This window comes from Stegodyphus dumicola, chromosome 7, assembly GCF_044657685.1.
Source record: "Stegodyphus dumicola isolate Sdum_Otavi_A_Nest chromosome 7, ASM4465768v1".
NCBI classification, from domain to species: domain Eukaryota; kingdom Metazoa; phylum Arthropoda; class Arachnida; order Araneae; family Eresidae; genus Stegodyphus; species Stegodyphus dumicola.
In genome coordinates, this window is record NC_140774.1 from 30,656,327 (window position 1) to 30,680,055 (window position 23,729).

The window sequence follows — 23,729 nt, forward strand, 5'->3', positions numbered from 1 at the left end:
CTCAAAAATAATTGCCACAAGTAAATAAGTGATTCATGGTTCATGACAAATTTTATCAGTTCATGGACAGAACTTTTTTTAATTCTGAATAAACTTGCAGTGTTTTTTGCAACTATGCTGGAGACCTTCATGATGTTTTATTATGAGAATATGCAAATTTTATGCCACATCTCTTTTGACTCAGCATATATTAAAATAAATTCATAAATTGTAACTATTATGGTATGCAATCGTATTAGAATGTTGGTTGTGTACAAGACAAAAGGCATACTAAATTGGCTCAGAAGATTGTTTTTCTAAATGGTTACTGGGAAACGTTTTCTATTATGATCATCTTTAAAAATGACAAACATTTCTAAAAATACTATATTTAGATGATAGGACTGAATATTTATGGTAATCGTACTTTCTACAATGACTACCTCTATGAAAGGCCAAAATCATTTGAAAATAAATGTATGTGATCTTCTCAAGCAGGTTTCAGTGTATTTGGCCTTTTTCTTACTATTAAATATTTATATTACTTTCATATAATCTCTAAAGATTTTGAGTTTTACATGCAAGGACTATGCATGTAAAGTGAGAAATATTATAAATAAGAAAAAAAAAACTGCATTTATATTAGTGCATTATTTTTTTCTGTTTTGTAAATTATATGCAACTTCCTTTTGTCTGCAGTTAATGAACACAGTCAAAAGTCGTTAATCCGGACTCGTCGGGACTTTGGCGATTCCGGATTATCGATTTTTCCGGATTATAGATCACCAGTTTAAATCTGGTAAGATGGCATGCAGAAATTAAAAATATGAAACCGTAATTTATGAAATAAGGAACAATTATCATCTGAAGGGTACCAAAATTTACAAAAAGAAAAAGCTTAATATTTATTTGTTTACTTTATTAAACATTTTTTTCAATGTAAGTTGTTTAAGTTGCTTCGTTTCATGTGATAATACTTTCTCTTTAATTCTATTAAACAGACATAATTTCTTGTTTAGTTACAAAGTTCCGCTGTTCAAGTCCTATAATTGCTGTGTCGAGAATTGTCAATCAACTAATTTGTCAATCGAAATTTGTTCGTTTTCAATAACCTCTGTCACTTTCTTCACTATCGGAAGCGAATTATAATGACGAGGAAGTTGTTTTAAATCATATCAAAGATGGAGTACATCGAGATGAAATACTACATTTAGTAAGGAATTATAAGGGAAATAAAATAAAAACATGTGCCCTGAAGATAAGGATAGTGCTGACAGATCAACTTCCAATTCATTGCGCGCCGCGGCGTTCTCCCCGCCGAGCAGCGTGAAATTGATAAACAAATTTTGGATTTCGAAACATACTTTCGCTTTAGATCCTTTACATATTAGCAAATATATATCGGAAATTCTATTTGATATAATCGAAAGTTCAAGCTTACTTTTATAAAATTGCTCTAACAGTCCGCAAAAAATAATAAGCCAGATTCAATTCGAAGATTAAGGCACAACGCAATCTGCAACATTAACTGAATTAGATAATTTTAGCTTAGCTTATACTGTCCGTTATACATTAAACGCGCATGCGTAAACGTTTTATGCGCACACGCATATTCACAGCCGTAAAGGTCTTACGCGCACACGTAAACGCCTATGCGCATGCGTCAAGTCGACGCATGCGCAGAAAGTTTGTAGCTTTGAGGTCCGGATTATGGGTGTCCGAATTAACGACTTTTCACTGTAATAAATTCAGTGTATAGTTTTATAGAGTCAGATGGTAATTTTTTTCAAAATTCCAACTTTATTAAGATATTTTGCTATGGTTACATTTAATATGCATGCTATCTGATATAATTACTGTATAATTACAGCATTTTCATTTATGTTTGCAAGGAGGGGTGGATAGACAGCAGTGTGAAATTGTGAATGAGAAATGTTTTGCAAAATTGTCCTGTTGCCTTTAAGAATCCAGAATTTAGTTTGGAACATGTTCAGATCCTGCGTAACTGATATGATAAAATTGTTGAAAGAGTGTAATACAGACTTGGCTATTATTCCAGGGGGATTAACACCATAAATTCAGCCTTTAGATGCATTTTCAATAAAACATTCAAAGAAAATTTTAAAAGGGCAGTGAAATGTTAGGTGGAATTACATTTACAAAAGGAGGCAAATGCATCATGCCAGTTTAGAAATAGTGTGTGCTTGGATAATAAAAGAATGGAATAAAATTAAATCTGACATAATTTAAGAGTCATTTAAAAAATGTAGTATTTCTAATAATTACGATAGAATGGAAGATGATTATTTATTAATAAATCAGAGTAACAGTAATGGTGAAGATAAAACAGAATTCAATGATGTGCTTAAAGATATGACTGAAGGTAAACTTTTCATGTTACCCAATAATGAAAATTTTTACGTTTATGAGCTATGTCATTTGTTTTAAATGAACAACACTTAGATACATGTAGAAGTCTAATTGTTGTATGTTTGTATTTTCCTTATTTTTAAATCTATAATTTATATATCCAGCACAGCATGTAATGCGTACCCGTAAATTTCGATCTTATTTTTTGTATTAAAATTGCACGTTATATGCCAGAATATACAGTAATCTTGTACTGTGAGCTTTAATGCGTAAGGCCAATCTCAAAAGTACATCCCTTAAATTTTTTCAGCTCTGTTACATTAACATTTGATGTTATTTTAATTTCATACACTATTTTTAACTCATGTGTAGTTTATTTTAATTTCATACACCCTTTCAATTTTTGCAAAAAGAAATGTTTTGCTTATTTTGTATTTAACATGGCTATGGTTGTGTTCATTTTTAAAAAGTGAATTGTTAATTTTAAATCATAATTAACTTTTGAAATTGATTTTTAGTGCTGCTCGTGTTCTGCTCTTCAAATATTAATGAATTAGCTGCCAAAAATTGGAAGTAAGTACATTAATATGTAATCAGTGTTTTAAAGTTTATTTTTAGTCAATTTGATTTTTATATTAGTATTTGCAGAATGTTTTTAAAATGTTAGTAGTTGCACTAAAGCAGGAATATCAAACTCATAGGTACACTTGGGCCAAACAAACAAGGTTTAACCTTAGGCGGGCCGCAAAAATAAAAAAAAAAATCAATATTCATAGAAATGTAGATTTATTTCTAATAATACAATAATAAACACACACACACATATATATATAGAAAAGAACAAGAAAAATTTAATGTTTACGTCCTGATACTTGACATCTCTTCTCAGCTATTATCTTTCCTATTTCGGGAGAAATTTTGTTTGCAGTGATAACTTTCAACGCTGACACAAGGTGAGCATCATTAATACGGTTTCTAATAGCAGACTTATTACCTTTCATGACTGAAAATAATTGCTCGCACCGATAAGTGCTACCAAACATGGAAATAAATTCATATGTGAATTTTCGAGTATTTTCAAACCTGGCTGGTAAATATTTGTAAAATTCAGGCACGCCCACTTCAATAAATTTTGCTTTCAAATTTGAGTTGCATTGAATCTCGATCACCTCCATTTGCATATGGCTGGTTACTGAGTCAATACTTATTGAGAAAATCGAAGAAAACAAAAAAATTTGTCTTCGAGGGAACTAAAATCATTAAACCTCGTTTCAAATTCAGTTCAGTCCCCCAAAAGCCGAAGGTAGCTGAACACAAGCTACTCACACACATTTGTAATTTAAGTAGTGTGTGTGTCAGCTCGCTGTGAGTAATCTAACAACACTGAATAAATTATCGTTAATTACTTAGCAGTAAACATTTCATTTTTTTCTTTGTCGATATGTTATTTTATTATTATATATTATTATTTGCCGATATATTGGCCGGGCTGCAAACATATCTGTTGCGGGCCACGAGTTTGACATCCTTGCACTAGAGGTTGTTTTGATAATCATGTTTTATTTAAAATGAAATATTCGTTCAGTCTTTGTTAGAGGGAAATTAATCATAGTTGGCTTTATCAGAAAATTTTATTTCTTTTAAGTAAGGCTGGCAAATTTCTATGAAAGCCACTGATTATAATTGCTTAAAACTAGCATGACATAAAATTGTTACTACCATAAAATAGCTATAATTATGGGACTTTTAGAAAATAATATCTATTTTATATATACTTAGTAGTAGATGGAAATGTATTTTAAAATTGAACAAGTTCAGCTGTAACTTTGCAGTACATATTTAAAAATTACGCACAGTAGCCTTTTCAAAACTGGAAAATATTTTTTAAAACCCAGCAGTACTTGACAACATCATCATTGTTCAAACAATAGAATCTTTGTTTTCATTAAATTAAAATAAACTGTGAATGGTGAATTCCAATTCAATTATCAGCTCAATTTCATCCAATTAATTATCCTTCATTGGGAAAATATGTGTAAGGGAGCTGATTTTGCTTTTGAGAGCTACAAAGTAAAGCCCAAAATATTGGGTTTTGTGATCTAATGATCTATCTTCGGAGCCAGCTGACTATTTATTTTGCATGAAGCATAATTTAACGTGTAATATGAAATTATTATTGCTTGGTTAAGAGTACTTTTAACACCTTCCTCATATGCTTCTTTAAGGTTGTCATCAGCCACTTATGTCAAATTTCATACAATCATTTAAATCAAACTATCATATTATCAAATTGGATCTTGTGGTTTTACAGCATTTGAATGTATATCTGAAAAAATAACACCTGTTTCATAACGGATGTTGTTTTAATATTCTACACAAGAAGATTAAAGTAATGAGTATAAGAATAAAACAGCTGTCTTCACAAATCTTTTTCATGTATTGTATTTTATACTTGCTATCTCTTAAAAAAAAGGTTTATTTTTTGCTTTGTAATTGTATTCCTTTCATACTTCCGCTTTCTACCTTGGTTATTTGTATGCAGTTATTTGCAGTCTTTTTCTCATACAAAATATTAACAAGTATAAATATACTACCAGTAAGAATAGCATTTATTAAAAAAAAGTAGTTTTTTTTAGTCATGTAGAATCACTAATCATTTTACCACAGACTTTCTTTTCAATCTCTGACTTCAATTCATTATTTATGTTATTTAGTTTAATGTTTTTTAACCATTCAGCTGTATTTGATATTTATTGATTATGAACATTATATGGCCAGTTGTTCTTTCTTTTGAGGTGTATAGTCTGGTGTTAGTAAACTGAAAAGTCACATAAAGAATATATGTTCACTGAGTGAGAATGAAATAATACAACTATAAAAGAACTTTGCTATTGCCTCATCTAAAATCTCTTTATTCTTTCGAGTTGTGTTAATGATGAAGTCTCCGATACTAGTCTAATGTGTTGAAGCTCTGTCTTCACTAGGTTCTTTTTCTTTATCTTCTTTTGGTTTCTTTCAAGTAGAGCTGAATTGTCTTGAAAAGCGCAATCATGTTCAGAAATTTTCATGTTAGATGATTAGCCTAATTTTTGCCTTTTTTTTTTTTTTTTTTTAAATTGTTGAAGTTACTACTACACTTTTTCTGGTGATCCTTCATTCTATAACATTTAGCATTAACAGTACTTCGCAGTTGACACATTTCTACTATAATCTCCTTAACTTGTGCACATAAAATCCCCTATTAGCCTAACACCTAAAGAAATTACTCCTGAACATAAAACTATCTTTGAAAATCTTTGCAGATTACAGTAAAGCATGCAAGGGTGTCTGCCTAAAAAATGCTTCTGTGCGTGGCATTTTTTTAAATTTTAAGTACATAATTTTGTATGAATATGATAATATAAATATGCAAAAATGAATATGTTTACTCTTTCTCATCATTAAAATAGCCTGTTTGTTAAAATAATTACTATTTCATACTAGCAATATTTAATAATTAAAATGTATACAGTTTTTATTAATAAAAATAGTTTAGTAAGTTAATAAATATTGTTAACTGATACCACATTTCATATACATTAAATTAGTTTCTACCAGTTGCTGCCATTTTCAGCTGGTTGTAATCAGTTTCTGCCATTGGCAGGTCAAAAACTTCCTTGTGCTGCATATTTACATAATTTATGCAGTCTATTTTATCTTTATTTAGCTTAAAATGCTGCTTATTAAAAAAAGGGAGGGAGAGATTGTAAATAGTAATTTTTTTTTCACTTTTGTGTATTTTATAAATAATTTAAATATTCAAGATGTGGAAATTTTGTCGAATTATTTAATTTTCCTTGTATATTAATTTTATCAGAAGAAAGGAATGATGATGAAAAGATGTAAGAAGTTTAACTTTTAATGTACCTACTTAAAATTTAGAATAACCTGTGCACAGGAAGTCCAGTTAATTATTAATGTATTATTAGAATACCATACATCAATCTTAGATATATGAGTATGAGTGCTGTTCACTATTCCTGCATTGCTTACTAAAGCATACAATACAAAGTCTGAAATAGCATTCATGAAAAAATTCTGAAATAACATGATACATTCATGAGTTTATTGAGTTTATTATCTATTGTCATTAATGAGAATATTTATATTTCAAATGAAATAGGCCAAAGCTCTTTACTCCTTGAAAATTATGAAAGTTGGTTTGATTTTGTAGTAGGTTATTGTTATGCATAAAACGTTTAAAAGTATATATGGAAGGTTATTCATCATTAGTTATAAAAAATGTTTTAGAATTTGTTAATTTCTTTTCTGCATTTCTTATATATCAATATTCCAAACATTGAGCCAGTTTTCTGGACTAATTTCCGGGTCATCCTAGGACAACAATATCCCCTAATGAGTGCTACCATATTACTGACCAAACGCAATTGCTGGCCAGCTGCACTGACTCTGATAACAATAAACAACTATTTTTCTATACCATAAATATTAAAGTGTACCACAAAATAGGGAAGTCTCCATATGTTAATAATAATGTGATGTGAAGGTGAAGTACAAAGGACTGCAAGCTTGGCCTGTGATTATGTGTTTGAATACTGTGGCCAAAAGAACATAAATAATGCCATTAGTTCTCAATTTAGTTAGAAGATTATGCTTCATTGATGGGTCGAGATTTAGACTAGTCAGACAATAAAGACATAATGGTGTAGAGAGAATCAGTATCGGATGACTAGCCCAGTACATCAATTAGCACTATGCCTTTATGTGTGGCCAGAGCTGTGTTAACTGTTAAGTGAAATAAAATGTGCTTAGGGTATCAAGGAAAAGGGAACACCACAAAAAAGGTGTTTAGGAAAGGGTGCATTCAAAAAGATATTTAAAGACTTAAGAGTGATACGAAAAAATTTAACACTGCCAGTTTTACCATGGAATGTATGGTGCAGCTACACCAAGACTGAGAGAGAAGGAAGCTGTGAATGTGTATGGGGGCCCAAATCTGTTAAGTGCTTATAACCACTAAAATTCTTGTTCCAACCATGCATGTAGATATGTTAGTATATGCTGTCTAAAATAGCATGCCAGTTTGCAGGTCTTCATGGAGGAGACAGTCTTAATGGAAATATGTTGAAATTAAGTTATTGAATTGCTTATGTAACTGTATGCTGCAGTACTGGTTCTGTACTTTTCTGTTGCATGTTTATGCGGAGCAGACTGGTCGATGGTTAGCTTGAAAGCAATAGTATTACTTACATGCAATGGCCAACTCATTCTCTGGGCTTCTGTTCTATTGTTATCTCGGTTCAGAAATTATTTCTAATATCTTTGGAAAGATTATCTTTGTTTGTCAACCTTTTTGTTGTATCATAAATTATAATACGACGTTTAGCTTAAGAGAGCTTCTCCTGACGCATGCGCCGTTCGCGTTTATCCGCGCGGTGATGATGACGTAACTGTTTATTACGTATGTATGTATATGTGTATACCATTCTTACTTCTTCGCCCTTCTTTTTTCTCTGCTGTACACAACTATGTTTAAGTTAATCTCTGTCATTAAAAATGTTCATTGATATTACAATCTATTTAGGCTCATTTATCTTTTCAATGGTTATGGGCCCAGGAATGTTTCAACTGTGCCTAATTAGCAAAATACTTATTTTAAAATGAACATTTTGAAGTTTTTGAGCATTGAACTCTTGAGCCTGATTCAGTGCAAGAACTGTTACGTCTAATCAACGGTAAGAACTGATCAGTGTTCAGTTAAGCCTATTTTTATAGCGCTCAATCTTGTTTTTTTGGCTGTGAGAGACTGTATTACATTATGTCGCATTTGACTACTATAGAAAAGCTCGGAAAAGATAATTTTGACAGTTGGAAATTACAAATAGAAGCAGTATTGATTAAAAACGACCATTGGGATTATGTGACCAGTAAAGCGCTAAAACCTGCTGAAGGAACCGAAGACGAAAAGAAATGGATCCAAGCTGATCAAAAAGCTCGCGCAGATATAATTCTTGCTATTAATCCTAGTGAACTGTGTCATATAAAGCATTGTGTGACATCAAATGCTGTGTGGAATAAACTCAAAGCCGTATATGAATCGAAAGGACCTGCGAAGAAGGCTACATTATTAAAACAGCTTTTATTTAGAAAAATGGCGGAAAATGAAACGATGTCTGAACATTTAAATAATTTCTTCGAAATAGTTGATAAGCTTAAACAAATGGAAATTGACATAGCTGATGATTTATTATCGATTCTTCTGCTCTACAGTATTCCAGAAAATTTTGAAAATTTTAGATGCGCCATCGAATCAAGAGATCAGTTACCTAGTCCCGAATCTTTGAAAATCAAAATGTTAGAAGAATAGGAAGCAAGAAAAGGGAAACGTCTCAAGATTCACAGAATGCATACTATACTGATTATAAAAGAAGAAATCAAGAACAGAAGAAAAATGAAAATGGAAGGTAAATTCAAACAAAAATTTTCCAGCTGAAAGAAATTTTCAAAACTTGAAGTGTAATTACTGCTCGAAAATTGGGCACAAGGCATCTGAATGCAGAAAGAAAATAGCTGATAGAAAATATGCGCAATCAAATAAGGGAAATCAAGGTTCTATGATAGCTTCTAATTCTGAAGAGCAGATTAGTTTAGCTGTAAACAATGCTTATCAGAAGACCTCCTCATGGTGTTTAGATAGTGGCTGTACATCTCACATGTGCAATGACAGAAGGTTATTTTCAAAATTTCACCCTCGAACGAATTCAACCATAAAGTTAGCAGTTGACAAAACAGCAAAAATTACAGGAATTGGAACTGTCCTTATAACAGTACCTAACGGAAATAAGATAATTAAACTTATGCTCAAAAATGTGTTATGTGTTCCGGAATTAAAATGTAATTTGCTGTCAACATCTAAAGCTACTGCAAATAATCGTTCAGTGATTTTTACAGAATGACATGCTAGAATAATAGAACCAAATGGATCTATACTAGTGCAGGCTATTCGTCATGGTGATCTTTATTATATACATCCAAGCGCTGAAATAGCTGCAATAGCACAGGTAAGTGATTTTGTAAAGTGGCATCTTAAATTAGGTCATTTAAATGAGTCTGATTTGAAAAGACTTAAGTCTGATACCATGGTTAGAAATTTAAATTTTAATAACACTGAATCTCTAAAAGACTGCAAAGTCTGTATCTGAGGTAAACAATCTGTGCAAACTTTTCAAAAAGAATCAAAATTTCAAAGTGATGAATTACTGAACTTGATTCATTCAGATTTGTGTGGACCTATGAGAGTCCCATCCCATGCTGGTTCGCGTTATTTTGTTACTTTTATAGACGACAAATCGTGTTATGTTGAAGTCAGTTTTCTTAAAACTAAAGATGAAATGAAAAATACATTCATTAAATACAAAGCTGTGGTCGAAAATCGTCTAGGAAAGAAAATAAAAATCCTTCGGACTGATAACGGTCTTGAATATCGGGGAGAAGAATTTAATAAATATATTCAAGAATGCGGGATTAAACGAGAATTCTCTGCACCAATGACTCCTCAACAGAATTCGAGAGCTGAACGCATGAACCGCACTTTAACTGAAATGGCCAGATGTTTGTTACTACAAAGTAATCTTCCCTAATCCTTTTGGGCTGAAGCCTTGAACTGTGCTGTTTATATTCGTAATCGTTGCCGAATTGAAGCCTGAGAGTAAACAAAACACCTTATGAGTTATTTTTTGGCATCAAGCCAACTGTATCTCACTTCAAAGTATTCGGAGAGAAATGTTTTGTACTTAATTAAAGGTCTAAAGGGAAATTCGATCCTCGATCAGAAGAACATATATTTGTAGGATACTCAAATGAATCGAAAGCATACAGGCTGTGGAATAAAAATTCCAGAAAAACTGTTATAAGCCGAAATGTTAGATTCATTGATGAATTTGAAAACTGTACTAATTATGATAAAGATTTAGAAGTTTTATTTCTCGAAAATATTCCTGATAAAAAGAAGGAAGAACCTCTGAATGTAAAGCAGATATCGGCTGATGAAATAACAGAAGACCCCTCAAATATGGCAGAAGCATCTGTTGAATCATCTGATAATGAAGATTCTGATTCCGAAGCAATACCTTAAATGCAGATTAAAAGGGGGCCAGGTCATCCAAAGAAAGTCAACACTGGGAAGCCAGGAAGACCAAAAAAGGAGTACCACAATATAAACATAGAAAAGGAAGAAGCACAAATTGCTGAAGAGGATACAAATCTGACATTAGAAGAAGCATTAAATGGAAGTTATGCTGAAGAATGGCATAAGGCTATGCAAAGTGAGTATGAAGCACTTGTTAAGAATGGTGCATGGAAATAGCGACCACAGAACAAAAAGGTAATAGGATGTCGCTGGGTTCTTAGAACGAAATATAATGCAGATGGAACAGTTCAAAAGAGAAAAGCTCAATTGGTTGCTAGAGGATTTGCACAGGAACCTGGAATTGATTTTAATGAAACCTTTGCTCCAGTAGCCAGAGCAAGTTCTATAACAACTGTGATTGCATACAGTGCTGAAGAAGACCTTATGTTATATCAACTAGATTTTGTTATGGCTTATGTTAACGGAGATTTAAAAGAAGAAATTTTCATGGAACAAGCTAAAGGTTTTGAAGACCAAAATAATTCTGATTATGTTTATGCTTTGCAAAAGTCTCTTTATGGTTTGAAACAAAGTGAATGACAGTGGTATGAAAAATTAGACAAAAAACTCAAAAACTTTGGATTACAACCATTACAATCAGATAAGTGTATATACAGGATGAAAACATCTCAAGGTGAGTTAATTCTAATTTTATATGTGGATGATTTAATAATAGCAACAAATAGCTGTGATTTATATGCTGAACTTTAAGGTTATCTTTCTAAAGAGTTTCATGTTAAAGATTTAGGCAAACTTCATTATTGTCTTGGAATAGAATTTAATCAAGATGTAAATAATAATTCTATTAGTTTATCTCAGCGGAAATATGTTGATAATATTCTACGAAGGTTTAATATGCAAGATGCAAAACTAGTAGCAACTCCTTTAGATCTCAGTGTAAAATTAAGTAAAGAAATGTGTACTAATTCAGAAGTCAAACAACAAAAATCAGCGTTATATTTACCAAATTTTCACAGGACTAGTTTCGATGGTTTTACCGAACCACCATCTTCAGCTGCAAAACCACAAATGTATGAAGAAATGTGTCCTTCTGAAACTGAAAAGGAAGAAATGAACAATGCACCTTATCGCCGTCTAATTGGTTCGCTTATGTATCTTTCTGTGTTTACTAGGCCGGATATTACATATGCCGTCAGTCACCTGAGCCAATTTAATAACAATTCTGGAAAATTACACTGGTTGGCTGCAAAGCGCGTTCTTCGATACTTAAAAGGAACTAAAAATTATTGTTTAAAATTTCGAAAGACTGGAAAAGCACTTATTGGATATACCGATGCCGACTGGCCGTCTGATGTTAATACTAGAAAATCGTATACAGGTTACCTATTCAAGTTTGCTGGAAATCCAATAACATGGGAATCACGAAAGCAACAAACTGTTGCATTATCAAGTACTGAAGCAGAGTACATCAGTCTTTCAGAAAGTGCCAAAGAAGCAGTTTATTTAAGTCGTTTCCTTAAAGAATTAAATTTTACTGCTGATTATCCAACCATTATATATTGTGATAATCAAGGTGCACAGAAGCTTCTGAAAAATACTGTTTATCACTCACGCATTAAACACATAGATATTAGACATTATTTCATTCGGGAAATTTATGAAAGAAACGAAATAGACGTTAAATATGTGCCAACAGAGAAAATGTCTGCTGATGTACTGACAAAAACATTGACTGCTTCAAAACATTCTAAGTGCTGTAAATTAATTGGAATAACTGTAAATGATTAATGTTTATTTTTTTTCAGCCGCCAAACGTCGAAAGGGGGATTGTTGTATCATAAATTATAATACGACGTTTAGCTTAAGAGAGCTTCTCCTGACGCATGCGCTGTTCGCGTTTATCCGTGCGGTGATTATGATGTAACTGTTTATTACGTATGTATGTATATGTGTATACCATTCTTACTTCTTTGCCCTTCTTTTTTTTCTGCTGTACGCTACTATGTTTAAGTTAATCTCTGTCATTAAAAATGTTCATTGATATTACAATCTATTTAGGCCCATTTATTTCTTCACTTTTTCAACTACAAAGGAAAACTGTTTGAATGCGTACTTCACACTTATATATGAAAAAATGTATATGCTGTTGAAACAGAACAATTCTTAATATTGAATGTGAACTCTCCTGATTAGAATTTCATCAGTAATTAATTTTTTTAATATGTGCAGCTGAAGGCAGTTTCACATAAAGGAAGGATATATTTACTATTTTTAATGACTTAGGGTTGCCTTTGAATATGATCTCTTAATGATTTCATAAATCTGCCTATGCTTATTCTTCCAAAAGATAATGGAATCATTTACCACATTTCATTTATCCCCCAAGTATTATACCATACTTACATTTAGAATTATTACATGTGTCTCATACATTGTTCAATTACTTCAAAATCAATAGTGCTTTTTGGGGGGGGGGGTCGTAATATAAACCTGTTTTAGTTATGTTATATGAAATGACAGTATTAATTACATTCTTTGTACTTAGAAACTTTCATTCATACATTTTTAAGGGCTTTTATGTGTGTGTACATATATGTATATTTGTATAATATAAGGATATGTATATATGTGTGTTTTACAGGTATTTTGCTCGTCAGCAGTACTTTGACAGTAGTGGCATGTTTATTTCAATCGTATTTTCATCACCAATACTTTTGAATTGTCTTGTCATGGTGGTAAGTAAGGTGATTAATTTTGTTTAACACATGTATTATTTTAATATAATCACGTAGATCATATCAGAATTTAATATATTTTACTGGTATTTTTAATATTTGAGGTTCCTTTAAAAATATTTTTACCACAAATAAAATTAGAATACCTACAAACTGTGTAACTTTAAAAAAAAATTATTATTATAATAATAAAAAATCTGTTACTTTAATTTAAAGTTTTTAGAACATAAATGATTTTTGCATGTACTAAAAAATGCGAGTGCTTTTCCATTTAAGCTGTAATATTCATTTTTAGCACTATATTGGTGCATTTTGGCTTTTTGCTTTGCCTCTAACTTTAACTTGGTACTAGACAAAATGAAATAATTGGGAAAAACAACAAGGAAATATTCTGCAATTTTGTAACAAAACCCTCCAAAAACTCATTGAAGTGCATGACTATGTTATTTGTTTTCTTTTTATGAATAAACTCTCATAATTTTGTAATTGGTTTTAACATTAGGATGATATAAAGGTCAGCACATACCTTTCATGTAATTATCCCAATCAATCATTTTATTGCAATTTATCTTTGGTTCACAAAACTCAATAGATATTAACCGGAAGTTATGATACATGTAAATTTAGTAAATGGAGTTTGACCTTGAGAAAACCTTATTCATCAAAAGGAAGAGGTAATATAGAATTTTAAGGTCTTTTCTGGTGCAAGTGAGTTCTAAATTATGTAAATACCCCTTAGTTTCATACAGACGATTTTACTGGAGAACAAACAACCAGAAATCCAAACCACATGCTTTTTTGAGTATTATAATGATATAATATCACTTTTAAGATGTATCTCTTTTAATGCTGAATAACATTTGAGTCCAGAAGTCCTATAAAAAATTGATTCTTTGTTTTAATTCTCCACCTGTCAAAGCCATTTATATTCAAACTCTGTCAGAAAAAAATTTGTGCACACTTTAACAGGTGGTATTTATATATTGGCTTTAAAATTGAACTGAATTATCATTATGGCTGCATAGCATAATGTGTTTTCTCAAAAGATTTTGGTAATCTCATGATTATAACATGTGACACATGATGTATCAAATTCAAAAGGATTGAAGAGAGAAAAAAACAGGATTAATCAAAATGGCTGAAGCATGTTTGAAATTTGAGGAAGTTTGTTTTGTTGTTGTTGTAACATGCCTCACTTGTCTGACAGTAACATCAGTAAAGCCCACAAAATTCATCGTGGCAAGTAGTGCAAGATTATGCCTGTCGTTGGCAAGAGCTTTGGACACCATACTGGTGACAATATAACTTTGCCCAGTTCCGTTCCCAATTTTAATGGAGAACATCCCAGGGAGTTCGAAGGGTCTCCCATCCCTATTTTCCCCTACCACCAACCTCTCAAGAGGGCTCATAAATCTCCACATTTTTGAAGTGTGCCTATGCTGCACAGGCACTATACATTTACAAACATCCATGCTTAGTCATACAGCTAGAAATTCTACTTCTTCAGCTGTGGCTTTCCAAAAGTTTGCAATATCACCTTAGAAGTTTGCTCACTGTGTGCAAACTAGACAGGGATTAGCACCGCATAGTTACGATGCATTCTGAAATAAGCTAAGTGGAAAGTTTTCATCCCAAGATAACTGCATGCCCTAAATGAGAATGATCTTGATCACCAAATGCAGTTTTGCAAATGGTTTTATCATGTGGTAAGAAGGGATAAAGGTTCTATTGTCTGATGAAGCCCAATTTTCAAACTTAAAGGGCCGTTCACACTGAGGTTTGTTTGAGCTCACAGATTCTGTTCCGTGTGGTCAACTAGTTGCACTATATACAAAATGCTGATTATTCAACCGATTTTTCCCCCCTTGGAGGTGTCTACTATGTTAGATGTTTCCATGAACCCAAATAAACCCCAGTGTGTCAGTCCATAACAAAACAGTGAACTACTATAATTGTGTTTTACTGAGCACAAGATAATTCATGTTAACAAGGCAGTCAAGCCACCTGGACTTGGACTTTCATCTTGAGATTTAATTAAAGCCATTTTATTTGAAGGTACAGTTACTGTTGAAAACGACCTGGAAGTGCTCTGCACATTTATTTTATCAGCTGTGTATTATGCACTTAATGGAAATGGTGCTCAGATTTACCACGCTCTTAGTATTACCAAAGTGTGCAGGCTTTCCTGCATAAGAATCTGCCAGAACACTGGATAGTATGAAGAGGTGCATTTGAATTCCCTCTGCATTTTTCAGATAACATTTTATATATTTGAGGATTTAATTGTACATTTTTGAATAAATAATTAATTATGTAATTTTAATAATATTAATTATATAATTTTTGAACATAAATTAAATTTAGATGGTAATTTTGATAGAAATTTTGAACACTTTTGAATGTTGCTATTTTAAGAATATTTATTAGTACTTTGTCAAATTAATCAACAGTCTGCATTTTGAAATTTTAAATTTTTAATATTCTGTAATTTATTATAAATTATGGTATTTAATGAAATACAATATGCTAAATTTTCCACCTGTTTTCCTTTAAAATTTCTACTTTCTCTTATCAAAAATAAATTTCAGACAGTACATCCATGTGATATATTTAACATCTGTACTTATTTTTCACTGTGTTCTCTCTACATTATTTATAGGTACTGCATCATTATAACATTAAAACCAAAGAATTTAAATCATAATCAGAGTTTATGAATACCATCTTTATTTAATAGAACAACAGACTGTAACTTTTCAGAGAGTTACGAGTAGCAATATTATTCATTATTTGGAACTACTCTTATATGCACCCTCAGGTCAACAAACGCAGCGACAAATTTCTCGCCAAACATTTTTTGTGAGAAACTCCACGTCGCCATATTACTACCTAAATTTTTTGTCTACATTTTGAACTTTTAGCCTAAAATGTCTGCAAAAACGCGATTTTCGCACGTTCAAAAACCGCGTTTTCAACACACAATTTAAGCTAAAAATCCGGAACAAAAACAAAAAATTTAGATAGTTTCTAACCAAAAATATTTGACAAGAATCCATGTCCACAGTGATATATTTTAACTTCAAAAAAATCACAGAATTGCACAATCTATGCAGCGAAGGAATCTATGAACTATGCACACCTAGCTTAAATAAATTAACATAACAACAATAAACTTCAAAGAATACGATGTACACAGCTTTCTGTTTAAACTTAAAAACAAACATCTACAAATTGCACAATCTAGACAGCGAAGGAATCTACGAACTACGCATGCCTCGCTTTAATAAATTAACAACAATAAATTTCAAGAATACCATGTGCACAGTGTTCTGTTGCACAATCTAGGCCTTGCACACTACTCAACAAAATTAACTCAAATAAATTTCAAACAATCCAAAAAAAAACAACAATAACGATAGAAATTCATACTAAAAAAAAAAAAAAAATAAAAATAAACATAACATTCTGCCGAATAAGAACAAGAATAAAACAAAATGCACTTACCATAAATAAATGCTTCTTTGAACAGCAGAAATAACAATTTCAAACATCACCAAAACAATTTCACCACAAATTTGTTAAAAGCATTTTCTCCTGTTCCAGAACAATAATGGAAAAATATATAAACCACCAAATAAAACTCCAAATCGCATTTCCGATTATAAATCGGCAATGTTGCTTTAACACGCCACCATGTAATCTCTATCATATTTAAATGACAGCCAGACTCACTATCCACAAAATTGATACAGTCAAAAGTTGTTAATTCGGGCCTCAAAGCTACAAACTTTCTGCGCATGCGTTGCGTTCACGCATGCGCACAGGCGTTTACGAGAGCGCGTAAGACCTTTGATGCTAAAACAAAGTTTGAAGTTTAAAGAAATTAAACATTTAGCAGTAGTAGCAATGAAAGCTCCCTGAGATATGTTGTGCAGACATTGAAGACAGTAAAAGATTTTAAACTTAACCAATTTATTAACAATGTAATAAAGAATAAAAACACAAAAAAATAAATGTCAATAATCTCATAGTCTTAGGAAAAATATAATATAATCATCATTCATCAAATATTTTTACCTGGTCTCCAAAACACTGGCATTCTATACAAACAAAAATGCCCTAAACAGTAATTACGCGGCCTAAAAATAAAGCTGGCTACACATTTAATCAGTCCATAATCAATGGTCAAGAAAAACACCTGAAAATTTAAATGAAGTTCTTGAAAACACTTAAAACCGGCCTAACTATGTTTGCACAAGGAATCGCCGTTCACATATTTTTAATTCTGCCTTCATTGAAGAACATGGATGCCACCCACGGCAGTCACTCGAATGGTAGCCTCTGGAACCATCATCTCGCAAACCGGAATCAAGGCATTTTTATTCACCGGACTGCATGCATCCTTTTGAAGGGGCTGGAAACCGCTCACTCACTTGCCGGGAAACCAGGAACTAGAAGGGTTGAGCCAGAGCGACGTGAGATACTTATAGCAGAAGTAGGAATGACGTCATCTAATGGCAACCAATCAGCTATCGGCACGAATCGGCTTTTCAGATGACGTAGCATCATGTTTCGTTTTTGCATCTCAATTAGGTTGAAATAGTCCGTTCTCAATGCAAACAGTGGCAGCAAGAAAAAGAAGTAGAAGTAACTACTATATTACATTAAAATAAGGACTAAACTAAATAAACATTTCAAGGAGGAGAGATGATGCAGTAAAAGGTTTAAAAATAAACTATATTTTCCAACAAATGCCCCCCACATCATCATCTCCGACCTGAAATAAAAACCGAATGCCAGTATCTTTACAAAATTCAAAACAAGAATAAATAAATATCACAATTTCATTCAGAAATTTTTAAGAAAATTTTTCTTTGGGAAAATCTTATCCCATTATTCAAAAATTTTAACGTAGCAAGAAAGTCCAACATGTTACAGAACAATACTATATAATCACACACTCAATACTTTTACCCAGGGCCCTGGTCACTCATACAACATTCTACACTATACAATTTTACATTTACCTAATATCCATCATAATATGACTTATAACATATTAGTTTCAAATTAACAAAACTCTTAATTTAAATACACACAAAAACAAATTTCATAAGAAAATTGTTCCACAAAATCTTATCAGATTATGCTTAGTCAGCGGTTTTGTCATGGGATCAGCCAGATTATCTTTACTTGGGACATATTTTAAATCAAAAATTTCCCTGTTCAATAGATCATGAATGAAAAATAGTTTCACATCTATATGTTTTGTCCTCGAGTTTTCAATGGGTAATTTTGTAAAACATATAGCAGCCATGTTATCAGCAAACAATATTGGCCTCGAAACATAGTTACTTGCAATCTTAAACTGAATGCATTCATCCAAAATGTTTTTAAACCAAACTAATTCTTTTGCTGATTCAGTCATGGAGATAAATTCAGCCTCCATAGTAGATAAACTCACTCCCCTTTCTTTAAATGTACGCCAAGATACAGGTGATTCTCCCAACAAAGCTATTTGTCCACCAATAGACACCATATCATCCCTGCTTGAAGCAAAATCCGAATCTGAATATATATTGAGCTTCAGTTCCTTGCATACCAGCTTGAGTTTGTGCTGTCTGGTATTGGAAACGTACCCTAAAAGTTTAAGTAATCCTTCCCAGTGAAACTTACCAGGATTGCTTTGGAACTGAGAAAATATATTAACAGCATAAGCTATATCCGGACGAGTACGATTGCAAAGAAACGAGAGACATCCCAAAACATTTCTATAAGGATAATTCATCATTTCAGTCGTTTCTTCTTGTGTACTGGGACTTTGAGACTTTGAGTATTTCACACCTTTAACTATTGGAAGGGAAGTAATTTGTATTTTAAAAGACTTAAATCGATCAACTATGTCTTCTATATATAATTGCTGATGAATTAAAACACTATTTTTCTCATATTCAAACTCCACACCCAGAAGCTTTCTTGTTTTACCTAAAATTTTCAAATCAAAATGTGAACTCAGGACTTTTAATATCCTTTTGGCCTGAACTTCACTTTTCCCAAACACAACTATATCATCAACATAAACCAACAGAATGACAAAATCTTTAAAACGATAGACACAATTACACCACTCAAACTTGATAAACCCTAGGTTACATAGTGTTCTATCCAACTCGTAGTACCATAATCGGCCACTCTGATGCAAACCATACAAGGCTCTATTTAAGCGACACACAAAAGTTTCTTTATCTCGCTCCACAAAACCCTGAGGTTGGGACATGTAAATTTCCTCTGATAAAGGAGCGTAGAGATAGGCACTTTTCACGTCACATTGTATATTTGCCCATCCAAGGTGTGCAACTAAAAGGGAGAAAAAGAGCTTTATTACTGAAAAGTTGACTACAGGAGAGTAGGTTTCATCATAGGTATCGTATTTAATTTGCCGATAACCCTGAGCTACTAAACGAGCTTTAAAACAAACAATGTTTCCAAATTCGTCACGTTTAATGTTGAAAATCTACCTGCAACCTAGTGGAGTCTTGTCTTTAGGAAGTGGAACAAGATGCCATACCTTATGCTTTCGCATGTTGACCATTTCCTCTTCCATTGCCTCTATCCATTTAAGCTTTTCTGCAGATTTCATTGCCTGGTTATAAGTGTTTGGAATTGAAACATCTAGTCAGCTATCTCTGGTATACGACGTTGAAGGAGTACCAGTTGGGTCGATTTCACCATTATAAGTATTGCTTCCCTTGAAATCAAACAAGGTAGGATCATACTGAATATTATGTTCAGTGCAATACCTTTCTACATCATTTGGTAATCGTAGTCTTTCATTAGACCCCTTCTCAAAATAATACACATCCGTACGAGTGCCGTCTGGCCTTGGAACAGGTTTACAAAGCCAAGTTACTTGTCTCAATGTAGATTGAGTGTCAGTGCCAATTGTAGAAGAAGGTACATTGGTATCGGTTCTTTCCTCTATTTCAGGAAAATAGCCAACTGGAGTGTCAGTAGATTGGAACTCTACCCTTTCTTCAGATTCCAAATCAGGAAGGGTGCCCAGTGCAGCTCCACTGCCACTTTTCTGCATTCCAATCGACTCTTTAAAAGTAGCATTTAGGGTTTCTACTACCTTTTGCTCATTTTCCAACCAAATCTTGTACCCTTTTGTTCGTACGCTGTACCCAATCAATCGGCCCTTTGTTGCCTTTGGATCAAGTTTAGAATTTCTTTTAGCCTTTGGAATTCCCACATAGGCAATCGTTCCAAATGCCTTAAGATGACGTACTGATGGTTTCTGCTTAGTGTATAATTCGAATGGGATTCTGTCTTGGCCCTTATGACAGAGTCTATTAAATGAATATGTAAAATACATTACTGCATCTGACCAAAATTCGGAACTCATTCCACTATCGTGTAAGATTGCACGTACATTATTTAGAGCTGTCTGATTAAATCTCTCACAAACTCCATTCTGTTCTGGAGTATAGACATCTGTAAATTCGTGCTTTACACCATTTTTATTACAATATGACCTGAATTGATCATTATCATATTCTCGCCCATTGTCAGTCCTAAAGTATTTCAATCTAAGGTTCAAAGATCTTTCCGCACGTGCTATATGCCTTTCAAATACTTCAAACACCTAACTTTTCTCCACAATGGGGTATACTACCACATAACGAGAATATTCGTCAGTAAAGGAAACGAAATAACGTTCACCATTCCTACCTGGAATGTTAATAGGTCCCCATACATCAGAGAAAACCCTTTCAAGCGGTCTCTGTACTTGAATACCTTCTAAAGGTCTATAGGAGATTCGTCTTTGCTTATTGATTTGGCAATGTTCACAAAACAAATTAGGTGAGTGCTTTAACACAGGAAGACCTCGAACTGAATGTCTCTTACTAGTCCTGACAATAGTATCATAATTTATATGACCAAACCGACCATGCCATAATTCACTATTATTATGCTGAACTGTGGATGCCTCAAATTTTACAGATTTGCCCCCCTTTTTGATTATTTTCGGGAACACATGATAGTTACTTCCTATCAACTTAGCCTTGTACAAAGTTGAATTTTCATCATCAGTAACTTTAATTTGCCCATTTTTACCATAAAATCTTGCTCCATTGATATCCACCCTAGGTCCAGATATTAAATTTCGTCTCAGTTCAGGTGAATATAACACATCTTTAAGCAAAATAACCGTATCCCCAAATTTCATTTTAACACTACCCTTCCCATGAATTGGAAAAGTTACCCCATCAATAGCTACTAGCATATTCTCATTTTTCACAGGAGAAAAAGTATCAAACAATTCATGATTTTTACAAAAATGATGAGATGCAGCTGTATCAAAAATCCAACTATCATCATTTTCTTCCAAATTGTTAACATTGGCTTGAGCTATAAAATGTGATTGTGCATGGGAATTATTTTTACTCTTACTCAACTTGGGTTTATTCTTACACTTAGAAGATGTTTTATTACTACTAGATACAGCTGAGGAAACAGAAGAAGCAGGTGAGGGTGATCTGGAAAAATTACCTCTCATTCTACAGTATTTTTGAATATGACCTGGATGGCCACATTTATAACACTTGAGCCCTTTAATCTGCTTAAATTTGGGTTCACAGTGAGTACTTTGAACTTCTATAGTTTTATTGGAGTTTTCCCTATCTATCTCTCTTAAATTAAGACGCGTTTCCTCTGCTAGAATTTCAAGTTCAACATTTTTAAAAATGAACTTTTCATCTGGCCACCTCAAAATATTCTGAACTACTTGATCAAATTTATCTGGAAGGAACCTAAGTAACTGGAAACATATATATACGTCTCTTACAGCCTGATTAATATCAGCTAACTGTTCAGTTACGCGTTTTAATCTAGAAGAAAAGAAACTAATACTTTCATTTGGCTTGATTTTGCAATTTAAGAACTCTGAAAACAGGGACGTATGTCTTGACCGATAATCTGGCTGGAAATATTTGGCAAGCGTGTTCCATGCCACTACCGGGTCATCAATTTCACATATCAAATTTCTATATTCAGGGCTTACATTCATATAAATTAACGATAATGCTAATCGACTTCTATTTTGATAGTCGGCAATAATTTCTTTTGTAATACCCTTAACATCATCTAAATCAGGACATTTTTCAATACCTTTGACCAAAAGCCATGCATTTTTTTCATTCAAGACAAACTTCATATCTTTAGACCATGTAAAATAATTACATGCATCAAGTTTAGCAATATTATGCATGACACTAACAGTAGCCATATTTGAATTTTAACAAAAACCGCCCCCCAATCTCTTAAGTCCTAAATTAACTTTAAACTTCAAAAGTCAGCACTAAAAATAACTCAGGAGCTGGGCCCATAACCAAAATGATGCTAAAACAAAGTTTAAAGTTTAAAGAAATTAAACATTTAGCAGTAGTAGCAATGAAAGCTCCCTGAGATATGTTGTGCAGACATTGAAGACAATAAAAGATTTTAAACTTAACCAATTTATTAACAATGTAATAAAGAATAAAAACACAAAAAATAAATGTCAATAATCTCATAGTCTTAGGAAAAATATAATATAATCATCATTCATCAAATATTTTTACCTGGTCTCCAAAACACTGGCATTCTATACAAACAAAAATGCCCTAAACAGTAATTACGCGGCCTAAAAATAAAGCTGGCTACACATTTAATCAGTCCATAATCAATGGTCAAGAAAAACACCTGAAAATTTAAATGAAGTTCTTGAAAACACTTAAAACCGGCCTAACTATGTTTGCACAAGGAATCGGCGTTCACGTATTTTTAATTCTGCCTTCATTGAAGAACATGGATGCCACCCACGGCAGTCACTCGAATGGTAGCCTCTGGAACCATCATCTCGCAAACCGGAATCAAGGCATTTTTATTCACCGGACTGCATGCATCCTTTTGAAGGGGCTGGAAACCGCTCACTCACTTGCCGGGAAACCAGGAACTAGAAGGGTTGAGCCAGAGCGACGTGAGATACTTATAGCAGAAGTAGGAATGACGTCATCTCACGGCAACCAATCAGCTATCGGCACGAATCGGCTTTTCGGATGACGTAGCATCATGTTTCGTTTTTGCATCTCAATTAGGTTGAAACAGTCCGTTCTCAATGCAAACAGTGGCAGCAAGAAAAAGAAGTAGAAGTAACTACTATATTACATTAAAATAAGGACTAAACTAAATAAACATTTCAAGGAGGAGAGATGATGCAGTAAAAGGTTTAAAAATAAGCTATATTTTCCAACAACCTTTACGGCTGCGAATATGTTTGTGCGCATGCGCGTTTAATGTGTAACGGAGTTATACACTAAGCTAAAATTATCTAATTCAGTTAATGTTGCAGATTGCGTTGTTCCTTAATCTTCAAATTGGATCCGGCTTATTATTTTTTGCAGACTGTTAGAGCAATTTCATAAAAGTAAGCTTGAACTTTCGATTATGTCAAA

At 32.8% G+C, this 23,729-nt stretch overlaps 1 protein-coding gene across 2 annotated transcripts in view; it reads left to right on the top strand.

Annotated features, from left to right (window-relative positions):
• The window catches only part of Tmem18 (transmembrane protein 18), a 49,992-nt gene that overhangs the window by 21,268 nt on the left and 4,995 nt on the right, over window positions 1–23,729 (top strand). The window contains exons 3-4 of one of the 2 annotated variants that reach the window (XM_035375129.2): window positions 2,868–2,922; window positions 13,140–13,242. In XM_035375129.2, the coding sequence (XP_035231020.1) occupies window positions 2,868–2,922; window positions 13,140–13,242 (158 nt within the window). The remainder of the gene's footprint in view (window positions 1–2,867; window positions 2,923–13,139; window positions 13,243–23,729) is intronic. The other variant, XM_035375130.2, reaches the window with a different exon arrangement.